The 20,852-nt window shown below is 43.4% G+C and overlaps 1 protein-coding gene across 1 annotated transcript in view; it reads left to right on the forward strand.

The window, feature by feature from the left end:
* The window catches only part of LOC121293673 (dynein heavy chain 17, axonemal-like), a 729,083-nt gene that overhangs the window by 411,417 nt on the left and 296,814 nt on the right, over nucleotides 1-20,852 (forward strand). The window contains exons 40-42 of the mRNA XM_041216840.1: nucleotides 8,953-9,090; nucleotides 13,975-14,107; nucleotides 18,961-19,088. Of these exons, the coding sequence (XP_041072774.1) occupies nucleotides 8,953-9,090; nucleotides 13,975-14,107; nucleotides 18,961-19,088 (399 nt within the window). The remainder of the gene's footprint in view (nucleotides 1-8,952; nucleotides 9,091-13,974; nucleotides 14,108-18,960; nucleotides 19,089-20,852) is intronic.

The raw sequence follows: 20,852 nt of genomic DNA on the forward strand, positions 1-20,852 counted from the left end.
GCTGATCCAAATTCCCTCTTCTTGTGACCCCATCACTTCCAGCAAGGACAAGGACACCCAGCAGGACACCCAAAGTAGCCTGGGGCCCTCCAGGTCTTGGCCCTCCAGAGGACACCCACCAAGGTATTCACAGACAGTCAGCAGGTTGCCCTCACCTCTGCTGTGGATGTCGGGGAAGCAAAAAGATGTAGGGGTAGGTTAGGAAAGTTAAAAAGATTTAGAAACACCACAGTGGCACGGATGTTCACAACATGTATTAAGTGTACACAAATGTAAATGGAATCACATTCATTTCACATCTCCTCTTGTGTATGCCGCCTTCTTATGATGAACTGTGTTGCTGTCAATCACATATCTTGGTCCCTTCCTCCCCACTTATCGCAGATGTCGCTATCATGGGCCTCTTGTCTCTGCATTGTGCTTCTATACCACCACAATGCGTGGCACTTTTCCTGATCATTCTCCATATCTCTAATCCCTCCACCTTAATGTTAAGTGTGCTTGTTTAACAAACCTCATTCACATGCTTGGCAGGCTCACCTGCATTCTTGAAAGGTGAAGGTGTAGTGTTCAAGGAGAGATGTGTTCACGCATGGAGAATGTGGTTTCAAGGGCTTTGTTCCATGTCTGCAACTATTCACCCCTAAAATGATGGCCAGTGTGGGGTGCATATCAAGGTGCTCCCCCAATCCCCCACCCTTTACACAACCAACTGCTCTGACATTGCTTTGGCCAGGTGCTTGGATGTGCTACTTTTAGCCCAGGCGCTGGGATCCTCATTCACTGCACTCTAATACTGCACTATTTTGAATAAACATGAGGGTAAATGTTTTGACAGGAAGTGAAGGGGGGTACCTGAGGTTTATCTTCTGTGAACTGTCCAGTGTCACGATTCTAACACACTCCTGAAGCTCATCCAGTCGCTCAGTTGCTCTGGGGTGTATTTTCGCTCTAAGGAACTTCCACGCTGTGAACAAGGGGTTAAAACAAGGAAATCAATTAGTGCCGCTTTGTAGGATTAATCTCATATGAATGTGTATCATTGCTTCACCTACCTGATTTCCTGCATTTTCATTGAAAGGCTCCTAACACATCTGAACTATGCCTTTCTCCTCATCTGTGAATGCACATTTCAGTTTGATGTCCCCTTAATCGCACCTCCCACCACATCCCCCCCCCCACAAACCACCACCACCACCTCCAGGGCATGCCCCTCCGATACACCCCCAATGCCTTTTCCCCATCTGTAGGCTGCAAATGCCTCCACTGACTGAGTGTGCCATCTGTAGCACATAATGATGCCAGAAACCCCACGGGCTGAGGCATGTGACGTTATGATCATGCCCTATGCATAACATGCTGGGCACGACTGAGACTGGACTGATTGTCCCTCCTCCTTGGACTGGCTCAAGGACAATCTTTGCAAGCTCAAAAATGTAATCTGATGCGCTTCTTCACCCAGTGCTCCTCCTATTCTGGCCCCAAGTGGCTGATGTCATTCTGTAAAATACTCTCTCTCCATTCTGATACTGAGGATACTAACTCCCACACCCTTCCCCCAGTCATGTGTCTGAGTGCAACCTTCCCCACTCGTACCCCCCAGTGCAGCCTTAGTCTTGCAGCCCCTCCCCATGCCTGGCCAGTTCCATCCCTGACCTGCTTTCTCAATGCAGGCTTAACTCTGCAGCCCACGCCTTACCACTAGTCTGCTAGGTAGAAACTTGCCTCTGACATCCCCCTGAAAGTGAAGTGGTTCTGCCTGTGAAGCCTGGCACTGGTCCCTGTGCAGTTTACCAGGTGCACGTTGCTTGTGACACATGTTCTATTGCATGCCGACATGCCTGGATGATCCAGTGTGTGCAGGGGGTGACTCTTGTCGAGGAGCCATGCAAAGATATTGAAATGACCTTGCCGAAGTGCCACAGCAGGAAATGCAGCCTGCCATTGACGGCTAGAGCACTCAATCGCGATCTGTTTTACAATGCCTGAAAGCTGTTTTTGGCCTTCTTGCGATATTTTCCACTCCCACCCACCATGATGCCCACCATGGACATGAGTGGAAAGTCCTGACAAGAGAGTGGACATAAATGGGGCTTTTTCAAATTGGCAGGCAGTGAATGGTGGTGTACCACAAGGGTCAGTGCTGGGGCCTTTACAATCTATATTCATAACCTAGAGACATGGAGTAATATATCTAAGTTTGCAGATGATACAAAGCTAAGTGTAAAGATAAACTGTAGGGAGGACACAGAATCTGCAAAGAGATATGGACAGGTTAAGTGAGCAGACAAAAAGATGGCAGATGGAGTATAATGTAGGGAAGTGTGAAGTGGTTCACTTTGGTCAAAAGAATAGGGGAGCTGAATATTTTTTAAAAGGTGAGAAACTTGCAAGTATTGATGTTCAAAGAGACTTGAGCGTGCTTGTACAAGGAATGCAAAAAGTTAACATATAGGTACAGCAAATAGGAGGGCAAATGGCATGCTGGCCTTTATTGCAAGGGTATTGGAGTACAGGAATAAAGGAGCCTTGCTAGAATTGTACAAGACTTTGGCAAGACCACATTGGAGTACAGTATGCAATTTTGGTCTCCAAATTTAAGAAAAGATATACTTGCACAGGAGGCGGTACAGCGAAGGTTCACTAAGTTAGTCCCTGGGATGAGGGGGTTGTCCCATGATGAGAGGCTGAGCAAATTGGGTCTTTTTTTCCTCTGGAGTTTAGATGAATGAGAGGCGAAGTCACTGAAACATGCAAGATTTTTAAGGAGCTTGATAGGATAGATGCTGAAAGATTTTTCTGCTGATCAAGGAATCTAAAACATTGGGGCACAGTCTCCGGATAAGGGGCCATTCTTTTAGGATTACTTCATTCAAAGGGTTGTCAATCTTTGGAATTCGCTCCCCCAGTGGGTTGTGGATTCTCCATCATTGAAAACATTTAAGGGTAGGTTAGAGAGATTTTGGCTCTCTCCGCAAATCAAGGGAAATGGGAAAGGGCAGGGAAGTGGAATTGAAGCCTAAGATCAGTCATGAGAGTGTTGAATGGTGGGGTAGGCTTGGCAGACCATATGGTATACCTCTGCTCTTATTTCATGTGCTATTGAATCAAAAGGCTGAGCATTCAAACTCCACTACAGAACGTGTAATCTAGACTGATGCTTCAGAATTTTGTAGATTTTTTTGTTCATTCATGGGATGTGGGCATAGCTGGCTAGTATCACTGGCCCATCCCTAATTGCCCTTGAGAAGGTAGTGGTGAGGTGCTTTCTTGAACCGCAGCAGTCCGTGGTGTAGGTACACCCACAGTGCTGTTAGGGAGGGAGTGCCAGGATTTTGAACCAATGACAGTGAAGGAATGGCAATGTATTTCAAAGTCAGGATGACCCATGGCTTGGAAGGAAACTTCCAGGTGATGGTATTCCCATATGTCTGCTTATCTTGTCCTTCTAGATGGTAGTGGTCCCAGGTTTGGAAGGTGCTGTGCCAGGAGCCTTGGTGAGTTCCTACAGTTCATCTTGTAGATGGTACACACTGCTGCCACTGTGCATCGGTGGTGGAGGAAGGCAATGTTTGCGGATGGGGTGCCAACCAAGTGGGCTGCTTTGTCCTGGATGGCATCAAGCTTCTTGAGTCCTGTTGGAGCTGCAATCATCTAGGCAAGTAGAGAGCATTCCATCACACTCCTGACTTGTACCTTGGAGATGGTGGACAGGCTTTGGGAAGTCAGGAGGTGAGTTGCTCGCTGCAGAATTCCGAGCCTCTGACTTGCTCTTGTAGCTAGAATATTTATATGGCTAGTCCAGTTCAGTTTCTGGTCAATGGTAACCCCCAATATGTTGATAGTGGGGAATTTAATGATGGTGATGCCATTGAATGTCAGGGGGAGATCCTCTCTTGTTGAAGATGGTCATTATGTGGCACTTGTGTGACATAAATGTCACTTGTCACTTAGCAGCCCAAGCCTGAATAGTATCCAGGTCTTGCTGCACATGGACACAGACTACTTCAGTATCTGAGGAACCGTGAATGGTGCTGACCATTGTGCAATCCCCACTTCTGATCTTATGACGGAAGGAAGGTCTTTGATGAAATAGCTGTAGATAGTTAGGCCTAGGAACTGAGGAACTCCTACAGTGATGTCCCGGGACAGAGGTGATTGACTTCCAACAACCACAACCATCTTCTTTTGTGCTAGGTATGACTCCAGCCAGTTTTTTGCCTGATTCCCAGTGAGTTCATCTTTCTGAGAGCTCCTGGATTCCACACTCAGGCATCAATGGCAGTCACTCTCACCTCACTGCTTGAGTTCAGCTCTTTTATCCATGTTTGGACTAAGGCTGTAATGAAGTAGGAGCTGAGTGCCCTGTTGGAACCAAAACTGAGCATCAGTGAGCAGGTTATTGTTGAGTAGGTGCCGCTACGTAGCACTGTTGATGACTCTTTCCATCACTTTGCTGATAATCGAGAGTAGACTGATGGGTGATAATTGGCTGGGTTGGATTTGACCTGCTTTTTCTGGAAAGGACATACCTTGCAATTTTCCACACTTCCAGGTAGATGCTAGTATTGTAGCTGTACCGGAACAGCTTGGCTAGGGGCATGGCTAGTTTTGGAGCACAAGTCTTTTTTTAAAATTCACTTACAGGATGTGGGTGTAGCTGGCTCAGAAAGCATTGTTGCCTATCCCTAATTGCCCTTGAGAAGGTGGTGGTGAGCTGCCTTCTTGAACCGCTGCAATCCCAGAGTGCTCTTAGGGAGGGAGTTCCAGGATTTTGACCCAGCATCAGTGAAGGAACAGTCTGCAGTACTGTTGCTGGAATGTTGTCAGAGCCCATAGCCTTTGCAGTAATCAGTGCCTTCAGCTGTTTCTTGGTATCATGTGGAGTGAATTGAATTGGCTGAAGACTGGCATCTGTGATACTGGGGACCTCAGGGAGAGTCCAAGATAAATCATCCACTTGGCATTGCTAGCTGAAGATGGGTGCAAAAGCTTCAGCCTTCTCCTGATGTCCTGGGTTCCCCCATCATTGAGGATGGGGATGTTGGCTGTGGGATCACTTAGCTGCGTCTACTGTATGCTGCTTCTGCTGTTTGGCACGCAGGTAGTCCTGTGTTGTAGTTTCATCAGGTTAACACCTCATTCTTAGCTTTGCCTGGTGCTGCTCTTGGCATGCCCTCCTGCAATCTTCATTGAACCAGGGTTGATCTGCCAGCTTTATGGCAATGGTAGAGTGCGGTATGTGCCGGACCATGATGTTCCAGTTTGTGGTTGTACAGAATTCTGCTGCTGATCGTCCACAGTGCTTCATGGTTGCCCAGTCTTGAATTGCTAGATCTGTTCAAAATCTATCCATTTAACACAATGTGGTGGAGCATATCCTCAATGTGAAGTCAGGACTTCGTCTCCATGAGGACTGTGAGGTAGTCACTCTTACCAATATTGTCATTGTCAGATGCATCCTTGATAGGTAGATTGGTGAGGACGAGGTCAAGTAGGTTTTTATCTCATGTCAGTACCCTCATCACCTGCAGAAGACCAATTCCAGCAGCTATGGCCTTTAGGACTCAGCCAGTAGAGGCACTACCCTTGGTGATGGACATTGAAGCCCGCTACCCAAAATACATTCTATGCCCTTGCCTGAGTTCCTTGCATCAGCAAGAAATGGTTTTGTTTAGACATTTAATTAATATCCTTATAAATTGCAAAAAAAAACCCAGTTATGATCAATTAAGGGCAGGAATTTTCCAGTTCCTTTGGCATCAGGCAACATGGCGGATGGTGGGGGGGAACCAAATTTCAAGGCTTTAGCATCTTATTATAAGCCCTGCTCACCAGAATCATCCCCCCCCCACGCTGGATCATCTGGGCACATCAGTGTTATTGCACAACAATGTGTTTCACAACTGTGCATAAGCAACATGCTCCTAGTGAGCTGCACTTCACCCGGGACTTCGAGGTTTGTTTGCCTACCTTGCTTCGGGCAGCACTCATAGTCATCAGTGATAGGCTTCGCAGACAACACCTCATTACTTTTAGGGGAGCTCACTGGAAAGTCTCTACCTACCAGATCATCCGAAAGGCGGGAATGGTATTTCAAAGGGCTAGGGCTTGCTTGGGGAAGGGGGAGAAGTAACCTCAGGCAAGGGAAGAGACTGCAGGGTGAGGGCTGTACTGGAGAAGGATAGTATCCCATAGTGTGTGTGGGGGCACAAGTTGATGCAAATGGCCTCAAGATGGTGAGCGCTGAGGAGGCAGGCTCCAGAGGAGATGAGCCAGATGGAGACATGAGGGTGTGTGAAAGAGACCAAGTGGTGATGTCCCTTGAGCTGGCAGTGAGTGAGATGCCTGTGAATGTGTGATGGCCTTGTGAGTGTGTGAGTTTAGAGTGATAAGATGATTGCCTTACCCTGGTGGCACGGATGAGATCATTCATCCATTTCCTGCACTGGATGGCCAACATCTTGCATGCAGCATTGGCACTGACCACCTCTGCCAGCGTCTCCCAAGCTGAAGTGGTGCTTCCTGCAGTCAGATTGGGAGTAGAGGACATTGCAATGGCCTCCACAGTGTCTAGAATGTGTCCCAGGGATGTGTCACTGAATCAGGGTGGGCTGCAGTCTTGTTGGGCCATGTCTTCATCGGAGCAGTCCTAGGCTGCAAACATTGAGAGGTGTGCACTCGGCCGCAGTTTAAATATGGCACCCTGCATGAGGAAGCGGTGAGGTAGCAATGTGGCAGTGTCATGACTCACTGGGGATAGTGCACTGTAATGTCAAGCCCCACTTTTCCCTGAGCCGTGACAGATGTGAAAAGTTTAACCAGACCACCGAATTGCCCCAATTTTACCTAACTATGTAATTTAATTTAATTTAGATTAACAGAATATTGTAAATTTAACAAGTAGATAACTGTTTATTAAACAAATTGTTTTTAACCAATAACAAAAGAAAGAAATATGAACTGCTAACTCTTAACTCTATAACTTATTCTACCCCTTTCAACCCCTATACACAAATACACACATACATAAGACACACAAAACAAGGATTTTAAGGGTGAGAGAAAAAAAAAGGTTCGATAGCACCAGTCCGGAGTACAGGGTTAGATGAGTTGATTTTGCATGACGTCTTCCAAGTTCTTTGCAGACCTGTACTGCTGACACGAGGTGATGTTTCAGAACTTCCGGTCTATAGTTTACTAGTGGAAAACCTGCTTTTGACGTCTCTACTAGTGATTTCTCAAAATCAAGATATGGAGATGTGAGGGATAGCCAGCTAATTACTATGGCAGAATTATTGGAGTTTTGCCAAAATACAGGAGAGAGATAGGTTTTTAGGTTTTTCCTCTTGGCAGATTGGGATCCTTCTGCTAGCTACTGCTATCACAAAACGCTGGTCACCTGTTCAGTAGCCAATCAAGCACTGTCGCTGGGCAATTCTCTCAAACATGGAAAAACTCAGCAGGTCTGGCAGCATCGGCGGAGAAGAAAAGAGTTGACGTTTCGAGTCCTCATGACCCTTCGACAGAACTCTGTCGAAGGGTCATGAGGACTCGAAACGTCAACTCTTTTCTTCTCCGCCGATGCTGCCAGACCTGCTGAGTTTTTCCAGGTAATTCTGTTTTTGTTTTGGATTTCCAGCATCCGCAGTTTTTTTGTTTTTATCTCTCAAACATGTCCTTTCCGGCACCATCATCCAACCTCGCACACATTGTTCTAAGGAGTAGCAACATTGTAGATCTTTTCTTCCTACTTCAGAGAACATTTTTCAAAATTGCAGCCTTTGTAGCTTTTTAAAGCCAGAGTCCAATCTTAAAGTCACAGTCCAAAAAATAAAAATATAGATTCTTTACAGTGGGCAAATCGAACATCGCCTGCCAGCAGGATGGCATGTTTCCTGTATCTGCATAATTAATGAGGAGAGAATAGGACGATACGGCACAAAAACCTGCCATTGCAGCTAGCAGGTAAAACGATTTTCTTCCCATCCGCTGCCGCACCTTGTGCAAATTTGGGACGATTCTGCCCGGGGAGTGGGAAAGAAAGGACATGTCTCAACATGAGTGCTCCCCAGTCATAACAACCCCTACATCCCTTTGTTTCTCTACCCCCATAAAGACTCTTATACTCTTATTATTCAAGCAGTATGGATCTCCTTATTCCTCCAACTAAAATACACCAACTCACATTTACCTATATTGAAGTTAATTTGTCAATTATATGTCCATTCTACAAACTTCCTATATTTTATCACATTTGTCTTTTGTATGAACCACACTACCCAATTTGGTGTAGTCTGCAAACTTTGAAACTATAATTCTTATTCCCAAATTCAAATCATTGATGTAAATTGTAAGCAACTTCACATTTTGCCAGTCTGAGTAGTTTACATGAAGAATATTACACTTCCTTGGTGTCTTGTGAGTTTGAAAAGACACTCAACAATCTCTTCTAATGCTTCCTCGTTGCAACCTCTAACCACTAGCTTTTTCACCTGGCACCCAATGGCTGTTAAGAGAAAAACGGGAGAAGAAAATGATAAAATTCAGCAAGATTAAGTTCAGCAGGATCTCCATGTCCCCAGGATTTCTGCAATTACCCTGACAACTGCACTCACCGCCCCCTCTCTCTAAATGTCGGGACCAATGTTTCTACAGTTAACTATGTGATGAGATATTGGAGCACTGTTGCAATACTATTTATAGAACATAGTGAAATTAAGATAAGTTATAATCAGGTACTTTAATAGCCTGATATTTTCCCAAAAGAAAACACCAGTAAAACTTGGAAATGAAAGGCACCAGTAAAACTTGTCTGAACTATCTTGTATTCCTTAAAATGGAACTCCAGTATTCCTGGTGTTGGTATTGCTGATTTTTACTGGGTTTTGATCATTTTGACTCACTTTTTCCTTCTGGATTAATAGGACGGATTTTATAATGTTTGTATAGGTTGTTAAGCAGTCAATACTAGAACTCCATCTGCAGCCTGAAGATAGCTTTGTTCTGAAAATAATTCAGCTAGAGGAAATACTTCAAGTACGTCACTCAGTCTTTGTTGTTGGCAATGCTGGTACTGGAAAATCGCAGGTAAATACTAGTTTGAAATGCTTGATGCTATGAAGCAGTTATTTTCTCACTTAGAAAATCCTTTCTGCATGATATGGTCAACAACTTAATGTGTGAGGACATCAAATGTTCTCTCATTCTGAACACCTGGCTTTGGTGTACTCAATGACAACTAAGCAGTCAAACAACTACATTGACTTGTGATCGTGGTTTATTGAGGAGATGGTGTAATAATGGTTTAAAAAACAAATTTATATTTGGTAGTGTGGAAGGTAAAATAATCAGGAGGATGGGGAAGTCTATGCCAAGGCCTATTCTGAAAATATTCTATTGTTAGCTCACCAGCGGTACCAGTTTAAAATCAGCTCTAAGTGGTGTTATTTTCAGACTGACTTCCAGAACTAATGAAAAATAGTCTGGCCCTGAAATTCCTGCAGCTCACTGTGCCAGAGCAAGTGCACTGGAGTGGAACAGTTATTGGCTGTAGTGCAAAGCCTTTGATTACATCCCAATTTTTATTTTTATGACTGTGGTGCGTACATTATTTTCAAAAGGATACTTAATTGGGTGACCATCTCGATTTGCCCTTAGCGCCTTTAGTAGGTCACATTTGTGACACTTAAGATGCCACAAGCCCTTCTAGATTGAACGCAAACTATTGAAAAATATTCTTCAGGTCCTAGTGAACCCCTTTTTCCTGCAGACTTAAAGGCTTAAATTTTAACTTAATTGATCTAGGTTGGGGAAGTCAGAGGCCCAGGGCAAAGGAATACAGATGCCTTGGGAAGTGGGTGAGGTTGGAGGTCACATGGTGAAAATCAATGGGTGATGCACAACTGTGGGAGTTGCCTAGTCAAGCACATTGGAACCATTGGTAGGAAAAAGGCACTACCTCCTGGGTCCATCAGCTTTCGCACATTGTAGTTGCCAGCTTTCCCCAGACTTGGGAAAACTCGGCTGTCCATAGTTACATTCAAAAAGATGAATAGCAATTATCATTTTCAAAATGCCAGCCTTGAAGTGAGTTGGTTGCTCACGCACCTTCCTGCCCCAGTTAAAGCCAGAAATGGATGGTTTTGGGTCAGGATTCTCTTTTTTATTATATTAAACTTCACTGCACTTGCCTTCTTTTGGTGGTTAAAATCTCTCCCAAGTAAATGTTTGATGCTGTCAACTGTATTTGTGTTGAGAACTATGAAGAGTATAATGGACATTATTTTGGGAACTTCCCAGTTTGATGCAGGGATGCCATCAGGAAAAAAATCTGTCTATGGCCCTCCCTCAGCAGAATTTAAAGAGGCATTATAAATGGAGTAAAATCCCTGCATAACCTCTCTGACACCAGAATTTCAAGTCCTCTTTAGATAATATCAGGCATATTCCTCATGTCCCTCATCTTGAGAGGGACAACCATACATCACAGCTTTATGAGTAAGGCAATAATGTCAAGTATCATATTTTATAAATTTACCTGATGCCTGAGGTCTTGAGTGTGGAGGCCTTCAAACCAAAAAAGCCATCAAAGCACATCGTTCCAATCTGCCAAATAAAGATCAATCATATTGCCCCTGAATAGGACCTCACTCAATGGACTTTGTAAATCAGAGGGCCACATTTTGTTTGTTATTTAATGAGAACCTTATCTGATGTCAGGTGAATTACTGTATGTCTTTTGTTTGCAGTTTGAGAATTAGAGATAGTGGTTCTTTTGAATTTCTGCCTCTGTTGCTGTTGCTGAACCTGCTTCTGCAGTCTAGTGCGCTGATAAGGGGCGTCTGCCAGCACTCTAGCTGGTATCATGGGGGTATTAATTGAATTAACACTGTGTCTGAAGGGGGAGGAAAGAAGAGCAATCCACAGCAGCACACAGAATCTTGCCTGTGGCTGCAGAAGTGAAAAGTGCCCTCAACAACTTAGCTTTGGACTTGTTCCAAGCTACAACAGCCATGTTAGGCGAATAACTTCATTAAGTTCCTGCAGATGTCCACAAGTAGCAAGATTGGTCTCTGGAATTTGCTAAGACAGCAGGCTTCCCCAGGTACAGGGCATGTCAGTTGTACCCACATTACCCCGGTGGGCTTCTATGGAAGACCCTGGCATTTATGTCAATGACAAGAGCCACCACTCATTCAATGTTACAGTTTTGTTTTAATTCTTTTCATGGGATGTGAATGTTACTAGCAGGACCTGCAATTTTTGCTCATCTATAATTACCCATGGGAAAGCAGTGCTGAGTTGCCTTATTGAACCGCTGCAGTCCATGTTGTGTAAGTGCACCCACAGTGTGATTAGGCAGAGTTCCAGGATTTTGACCCAGCAACAGTGAGGGCATAGTGATATAATTCCAAGTCAGGATAGTGTGTGGCTTGTAGGGGAACTTGCAGGTGTTGTTCCCATGCATCTGCTGCCCTTGTCCTTCTAAGTGGTAGAGGTCAAGGGCTTGGAATGTGCTGTCAAAGGAGCACAGGTAAGTTGCTGCAGTGCATCTTGTATATGGGTCACACTGCTACCCCTGTGTGCTGGCGGTGGAGGGAGTGAATGGAAGATAATTTATTGACATGCGCTTCACCTGAGCTAGCCTCTATCTCATTTCTTCTACCGTGCACCCAAAGGTTTATCCACCCAAAGGGGAACCCTGCATCAGAATACAACTGAAAAAACCCAATGCCCAGTCTCACTACAACATTCAACACTGACCCAGAATTCTGAACACATTGTCAAACTATTGATCACCCTGGTATAATCCCTTGGTGTCTGTCCTATTTCTCAACTACACCATTCCTCTCAATGACATCATCCAAAAACACATTTGTTTCTGCATGTACACTGACAACACACAGCTCTACTTGACCACCACCTATCTCAAACTCTCCACAGCCTTGAAATGGTTTGACTGCTTGTCCCACATCCAGTACTGAATGAGAAGAAATTTCTTCCAAATAAATACAGGGATGACAAAATTTAATGTTTTCAGTCCATGTCATGTACTCTATTGCCTAGCCGCTAACTCCATCCATCTCCCTGACCTTAATGTCATATTTAATAAAATTTTCCCTAGGGCAGGATTTTTACTTCGCGGATGGGTTCAGTTGGTAGGCCTTGGAGCGGCCACGAAACCGACAGCCACTCATGAACCTGCCCCAACTGTGATTTCACGCTGGCTGACCAATTGATGGCCAGCCAGCGAGAACTGCGTGCTGCAGTGCTCAGTGCAGTAGGGGTGGGAGGAGGGCGAGCACAGAAGTTTGTGCATGCGCACAGGTGTGCATGCTGAAAGCTTCCAAAAGACACAAAGCTGCCTCAGAGACCTGAAAATTTATAACATTACAAATAAAGATTTAAAAAATAAAGTAAACATGTTCCCTCTGTGTGACTCTGTCACACGAGCGGGAACATGTTATAAATGAGAATAAAACATTTTTATTTTATTTTTAATTAACATCACAAACCTCATCCCGCCTGTGGATGAGGTTTCCTCAAAAATCCAAAGGCTGCTTCGTCTTTTTGCCAGCCCGCCAATTGAACGGTTGAACAGGCAGTGAAAAATCTGATTTAATTAATTGATTAAGGGCTTTAATAGGCCTCTTAATTGTTGGTGAGTGTGCTGCTGTCTCTCGCGCCTGCCCACCAAACGAAATATCGCATGAGTGTGTGATGATGTTGGGATACTCGACCAACGTGATCGCGCACCATTTTACTCTTATTCGGGTCAGGGGTGCGCCCGCCCGCCAAGGGAAAAATTCTCCCCCTAAAGTTTTGGTCTGGGAGGGTCAGATCTGAAATGCCCAGGAAAATAGGAATTAATTGCCTAAGTAGTATTTAGTTCCTTTCTTTCCTGTACATATCAAATCTCCAGTGTGTTTTTTCACTTGGGCTGCTGCCTCTTTACTAATTCTTCTATCCCAAAAAATCCACAAGCCAGTGATTCATATTCAGCCTCTGATTGAAGGTAGCCGATGTCTCAGGTCACTGCTATAATTAATTGTCAGGGAATTACTAGCAATTGATTTTGGATATTTGAAGTTTTTAATGTAAGGGTGGCCCAGAGCGTCGGGCAGCCCTGAAATATACAGCTCATCATGCATCCTTTTAGGTGTTGTATGTACCCTCAAAGGAGACTTAGTGCGGTTGTAACATATTAAGTGAGATGATGATTGAATTGCATCTCCAATAACACTTATCATAAAATCTTGGAGGTATTTAGTTATGCATGAAAGGAATTGCTATGTGAGGTAATGAACGTGAATCTGAAACCCATGGTGAACAAGCAAGAAAACTATGAAGTATGCACTATGCTATCTTGCCTGCACTGGTCAGAATATGGAGCTTCTTGCAGCTGGCATTGTGAGTGAGAACCAGTACAGCCTCCCTCCATGTGGAAAGAGAGGTAATTGTGGATGATTTGGTAGTACCAACATGCAGGAGTCTTTTCATCCTGCCTTCAATGCCTCCCAGGAAGGTTTGGAGGTTTAAATTAATTAAATTATGTATTATTCTCTGACTTGGTGCTATGCACTGCTGCACACTGGACGTAGATGGCATTTGAGCATTCACAATTCTATCCGAGTATTATAAAAATATAAGACATATAGTAAAGTAATTTTAGAGAGAAATCAAAGAGAGAGCAGTGTTTATATTTTACCTGCTTGTCCCCAGTGTTCTGTTGAAAAGTACAATCTGAACAGAGAATCTTAAAAGCATACCCAGAAAACTTCTCCCTTGAAGTCCTTTTTAAAACATGCAACAATTGTGTAAATCACTGAAAGATGTCCAGGCTAAATTTACATTTACTGTAATAATATATTGTTACTATTTTAACATTAAATTAAAATAACTAGCACTAATATTTGAATTTTGAAGCATTGGACTAAATTTTCAGTCAGTTTTTTTTGTTCTACATTGTAGGTAATGCGATCCTTGAAAAGTACCTATCTGAAGCTGAAACGAAAAGCCATTAGTATAGATCTTGATCCTAAAGCTGTGACTTGCGATGAACTGTTTGGAATCATTAACCCAGCTACAAGGGAATGGAAAGATGGTAATTTACGAAGTAACTATTAAACTTAAGAAAGAAAAGGGAAAATGATATCCCTGTGGTGGATGGCTTCCCCACATTGTCAATTGCTGTATTAAAGGTCATCCATAGAATCCATGCTGGGAAGTGAATTTCTCTTAGGTTTCTCCCACTCTGCTACTTCAATTTTGGCAGAGATTTAACCTCACCCTATTTGCGATATAAAAGAGGTTTTGACAAACTGGCATTCAGGTTAGAGCAGCAGAGTAGGAAAAGCCCTCCTGAGGAAGTTCACCACATATTCCAGAGGCACTTAACATGAAAATAACATATTAGTTTCAATGTGTTTGTAGAATACATCTCAATCATTTTTATGTTGATTTAACAATACTCAGGTCAAGACTTCATTGCAGCCTTGATCCAAACATGGACAAAAGGGTGAATTTCAGAGATCAAGGCAGCATTTGATCAAGTATGACATCATGGAGCCTGAGTAAAGTAAAGGGCTGGATTCGACAGGACACCATGATTCCCACTTCCCCGGCTGAAAAGACAGTCAGGAGCCCGCCCATGAAAAGGCTGCTCCACAGCCATTTTACGCTAGGCAGGGCAGTAATTGACTCAGGGCGAGACTTCTGCCCTCATCTAGGGTGGAAGTCCTGCCTTAGAGAGCTGCTGGCTAATCCAATTGGCTATCACCTCTATTGTCCCAGCAGTGCCAGGTTCCAGCAGTGACCACTACTGGGACTACAGGCAGCGAAGAAGAGGAGGCCGGACTTAAGGTAAGTCTGGGGTATCGCTGGAGCCAGGCTGGCAGGCCCCAGTAAGTGGGTTGGAGGGCTCTGTTTGAGAGGCCGGGGGAAGGTTAAAGGGGTGGGGGTATTTGGGGCAGGTGCTTCCAATGGGCACAGGGGATCCTCCAAAGGAGGTACCCCTGCCCCACACCAGCTTGTGCAACAAAAGTTGCTGGGCTTCCCCTGCTGTGGGTAAAATAATTGAGGGGGGCAGGATGAGGCATTTAAGTAACCATTAATTGGCCACTTAAGAGCCTCAGTACGCCCGGCTCCTTCACCGCCTGTTGTCATCTGCCTTTAAGATTTGCAGCATGACATCAGTAGAAGGAAGTCCATCATGCAATGCAATTTTACTTTTACTTTTGCTTAGAGCAGATTACACAGAATGTTCACCAAAATCCCCGGCATGAATTGGGACGCAACTGACCTACCAACCAAAATCTTTAAACAGCGTACAGAGCTATGGTTTCTTGATGCACATGTGTCTGAACCAGACAAGCCATAAAATTCAGCTAGCAATTGGAAATGAAGGTCTACACAGGGTGAACACAGCTAGATTAACAGCAGAAGAGCTAAAGGATCCCAAAAAGATATGGATTACATTGGAAAACCAGTTCAGAATCAGGCTAAACCTTTGTATTCATCAGCCAGAGTTCATCTCATTTCAACAACAGCTTACAGAATCCATAGGCCACTTCGTCAGCAGATGCAGAGAAAAGGGTACATAGTGTGCTTTTTAAAACACAGAACTAGCAGGTAGAATTGTTCAGTCGATGATTGCATCCATTCCCATGAAAGCTTTCCAGATAAATTTGCTAGACAAGCCCAAAACGTTTGGTTTAAAGAGCTATTGAAGGATGGGTGTAAGTACAAAGTGAACTTCATAGGTCGAGAAACCTCAGAAACTATTCCCATCACCTCAGTTCACAACCTAACATCAAAATATCCAGAATGTTTTGACAAAATTGGCAGTTTCAAGGAGCTGCAACATTACACATGCAGGAGAATGCAAGTCTGTCAATTGATCTGGTACATTTTGTACATTCTACACAACAGAAAACGTGGAAAATCATCATTGAAGGATGGCCTGATTCGAATCAGCATGCCCACAAGCACCTGGGACCATTTTGGCTTTACTGGGATGAGCTAGGCATCCTGCAGGGAGTCAGTTTTAAAGGCAGGCAGATCATCAACAACTTCATCGTTCACACACGGGCATGGATCAGATAAGAAGACCCACAAGTGTTACGGACCATGATGGAAGGAGTGCGCAGTTAATTCCAGCCCCACTTCTTCACAGGTCGCAACGATAGTTTAAATGTTTAATTCACCCACAAAACTGGCCAGTTGTTTACATTTAACACTGTTATTCCTAGCATAAAAAGACTCTAACCAGGATTCTTTCAGTAAACACATAAAAAAATGATTGTTATAAAACAAACTTCTTTTTTAAAACAAGTTATAAAACTGGTTAACATACAAGCTGTAGTTTAGAAATGTAACTATTTTCCCTTTTTTAACAGAGATTCGAATCCCCATACATTCACACACAAACACAAGACAGGAAAAAATAAACACAGTCCCATGCAAAGGCTGGAGTATGGGAATGTTTCTACTAAAAGGATAAAATTCAAAAAGATCTCAACTCTGTTGACCTAACAGATTTCTGGTCACAATAGATCTAGAAGTTCTTTCAAACTGATTTTTGTTGAAACTGTCCTTGGTGACTTACTTATCCCAGTTTTGCAAACTCTCAAAAAATACAGATGAGTTATCCTGATGACATGTTTCTGAGGAAGGTTTAACACAAAGATGGGACAGAGAGAGGGAAAGAGAGTATCTTTTTCTTGCAGCCTGCTTCTAAGGCATCCACACACTCACTCACTCTGTGAGTTTTAAAGACTAAGATGTTCAGAGAATACTTCTCTTAGGCCAGGTGTTTTTAGCCAATCAGCAAGAGTCTTTAGCATGCCAACAGCAGTTCTTTGTTAACTTAGACATACCAAGTATTTCTTCCCTCTCCAGGTGTCCCCTGATGGACATTATCTGTTGACCTATGGGACAGGATTTTTAGGTTGGCAGGCAGGCACAATTGGCAGGCCTGGGATCGGCCGGGGAATGGACCACTGACCGCGATCGGCCTCCCGACGACGTTTTCACATTGGCTGGCCAATTAACTGCCAGCCAGTGTGAAGTGCGCGCTGAAATGCTGTCGGGGTCAGGGGGGCGGGAGAAGGGCAGTCACTGGCGTAGGCATGGGTGCAGATGAGGGTTGAACGAAAGCTCCCTGAAGGTGAGAGCTGTTTCAGAGAGCTGAAGACTTGAAAACAAATCATTTTTTTTAAATCAGGAAAAAATTGTCCAAGGATCACAATCAGTGATCCTTAACATATATATATGTTATATATACCTTAACATATATATGGTAAAAATGCTGTCCATAGATTTTTTTATTTACCATTGGATGAAGTTTCATGAAAAATGGTAAGTCCGCCTGGTTGATTCGCCCGTTGACCACGAAAAATTGGAGACAATTGTGGCTTTAATTACACTAAGTGGCCTCCTAATTGTTGGTGGGTGTGCTTCCGATTTTTGCCCTTGCACCCCGAGTGAAATACCGCATGATTTCCTGTCCTATCAGCTCAGGCACACAGCTGCATGCCGACCTAAAAATTCTGCCCATGGTTTCTTGAAGAATGGCATATTCATAGTCCCGAATTCATATCGTAAATTTTTAAAAAAATAACACAGGGATGAATGTCCAAAATTCAATCTCCTTCAAATTTTCCAAAAATGGATTATTCACACAAGAGAGACAATCTATTGGCTGGGTATGAACAATGACATTGAAGTTATCGTCAAGAGGTGTGAGGCATGTCAAGAGTACATACCAAATCAGCACAAAGAATCTCTAATTCCAAGTAAAGTTCCTACTCATTCTTGGTCTAAAATCACATCCGACCTCTTTCATGTCTATGGCACTGATTTCATCGTCACCGTTGACTACCAAGTGCTCCATAATTCAACAATTGCACAATATGTCAAGCACAACTGTTGCACACACTCTTAAGTGCTATTTTCAGTTCATTTGGCATGCCTAGAGACGTCATTATGGATAATGCTCCGCAATTTATTGGTAAGCCATTTCAGGATGTGTGTGAGAAGTGGAATATAATTTTTCTCCATGTTACCCTAGATCTAGTGGCGTAGCTGAACAAATGATTCACATGGTGAAATCCCTAATTCTCAAATGTAGACAGACCAAGCAAGATCTATACATTGCCATGTTGCACCTTTAAGTGCAACTATTCCATCACCAGCATAATTCATATTTGGCAGACCATTGCATACCAATCTACCTACTCTTACCCATTCTACTCTCTCCGAAACTAGAGAACAACTTCTAAAATTGCAAGAGAATATGACCAAAATGCGTGACAAAAGTGCTGGTACAGAGTTCCCAAGATTATATTTGGAATAACAAATTCACATCCAGGATCCTATAAAAAGTGCGTGGCAACCAACTGAAGTGACAGGGATTTGTTCAAAAATCGAGTAATTAAGTAATTACACATAAGGCCGCAATAGCGAGGACAAATCAGATCCATTCCAGCTCCTTAACCACCATGCAGTCCTATTGCATCGAGGACTGGATTCCAAACGCAACTAGGAACAACATCCAAGAATGACAATCCCAAAGATCACTGTAGACAACTAAAGAAACCTCCAGATAAGGTTACAATTAAAAGTTCTGGGTGTACCAACAAATTACCTCTACGCTTTAGAGACTCATAGATTCATCAGTCCTACATGCTTATGTAATGGTAACTAAACATGAACATGTATTGTAAATAGTTATGTTTCTTTGGAAGGGGGAAAGTATCTTAAAAAGAAAAGGGGGATTTTGTAATATGCCTTTAAGGGATTGTAGCATGACATCATTAAAAGGAAGTGTGTCTACTTAACTGTTAGCAACTATACATTTCTGTATGATTTTTATAAACAGGATGTTGACATAAATATAATCATTATCAAGGAAGAAAAAAGTTTATATTTAATATGTGCTTTGTTTGTATACTTTAGGACTTTTCTCAACTATCATGCGTGACCTTGCCAACATTTCACATGATGGACCAAAATGGATTGTGCTTGATGGTGATATAGATCCTATGTGGATTGAGTCTCTTAATACTGTAATGGATGACAACAAGGTTGGTAGACATTTCAGTTGAAGGGAGCTGAGCTTGATTAAGTAAAGCAAGTATGAATTCAAATTGGATACTTTTCAGAGAACCATTTTAAAAGATGGCAATTCAGCCCACCATATCTATGCCACCACTTTGTTAGAACAATGCAAAGACCATAAGAACATAAGACCATAAGACACAGGAGCAGAAATTAGGCCATTCAGCCCATCGAGTCTGCTTCACCATTCAATCATGGCTGATACGTTTCTCAAACACATTCTCCTGCCTTCCCCCTGTAACCTTTGATCCCCTTACCAACCAAGAACCTATCTATCTCGGTCTTAAGTACACTCAATGACCTGGCCTCCACAGCCTTCTGTGGCAATGAATTCCATAGATTCACCACTCTCTGACTAATGAAGTTTCTCCTCATCTCTGTTCTAAAAGGTCTTCCCTTTACTCTGAGGCTGTACCCTTGGGTCCTCGCCTCTCCTACTAATGGAAACATCTTCCCCACATCCAGTCTATCCAGGCCATTCAGTATTCTGTAAGTTTCAATCAAATCCCCCCTCATCCTTCTAAACTCCATCGAGTATAGATCCTCAAATGTTCCTCATAGGTTAAGCCTTTCATTCCTGGGATTGTTCTCGTGAACCTCCTCTGGACCCTCTCCAGGGCCAGAATATCCTTCTTGAGGTACAGGGCCCAAAATTGCTCACAATATTCTGAATGTGGTCTGACCAGAGCCTTATAAAGCCTCAGAATCACATCCCTGCTTTTATATTCTAGTCCTCTTGAAATAAATGCCAACATTGCATTTGCCTTCCTAACTACGGACTCAACCTGCAAGTTAACCTTAAGAGAATCCTGGACTAGGACTCCCAAGTCCCTTTGCACTCCAGATTTCTGAATTCTCTCCCCATTTAGAAAATAGCCTATGTCTCTATTCTTCCTACTAAAGTGCATGACCTCACATTTCCCCACGTTAAATTCCATCTGCCACTTCTTTGCCCATTCTCCTAACCTGTCCAAATCCTTCTGCAGCCTCCCCGCCTCCTCAATACTACCTGTCCCTCCACCTATCTTTGTATCATTTGCAAACTTAGCCAGAATGTCCTCAGTTCCTTCATCTGAATCATTAATGTATAAATTGAAAAGTTGTGGTCCCAACACTGACCCCTGTGGAACTCCACTAGTCACCAGCTGCCATCCTGAGGAGAACCCCCTTATCCCCACTCTCTGCCTCCTGCCAGACAGCCAATCTTCTATCCATGCTAGTACCTTGGCTCTAACACCATGGGCTCTTATCTTACTGAGCAGCCTCCTGTGCGGCACCTTGTCAAAGGCCTTCTGGAAGTCCAAGTAGATGACATCCATTGGCTCTCCTTTGTCTAACCTACTCATTACCTCCTCAAAGAATTCTAACAGATTTGTCAGGCATGACCTCCCCTTAATGAAACCATGCTGACTTTGCCCTATTTTACCATGCACTTCCAAGTATACTGAAATCTCATCCTTAATAATGGACTCTAAAATCTTACCAGCAACTGAGGTCAGGCTAATTAGGCTAATCGGCCTGTAATTTCCCGTCTTTTGCCTCACTCCCTTCTTAAACGGGGGGTTACATTAGCGATTTTCCAGTCCTCTGGGACCCTCCCTAACTCAAGTGATTCCTGAAAGATCACCATTAACACTCCACTATCTCTTCAGCTATCTCCTTCAGAACTCTGGGGTGTAATCCATCTGGTCCAGGTGATTTATCCACCTTCAGTCCTTTCAGTTTTCCTG

The sequence above is a fragment of the Carcharodon carcharias genome, chromosome 22 (genome assembly GCF_017639515.1).
Source record: "Carcharodon carcharias isolate sCarCar2 chromosome 22, sCarCar2.pri, whole genome shotgun sequence".
Taxonomy (NCBI): Eukaryota; Metazoa; Chordata; class Chondrichthyes; order Lamniformes; family Lamnidae; genus Carcharodon; species Carcharodon carcharias.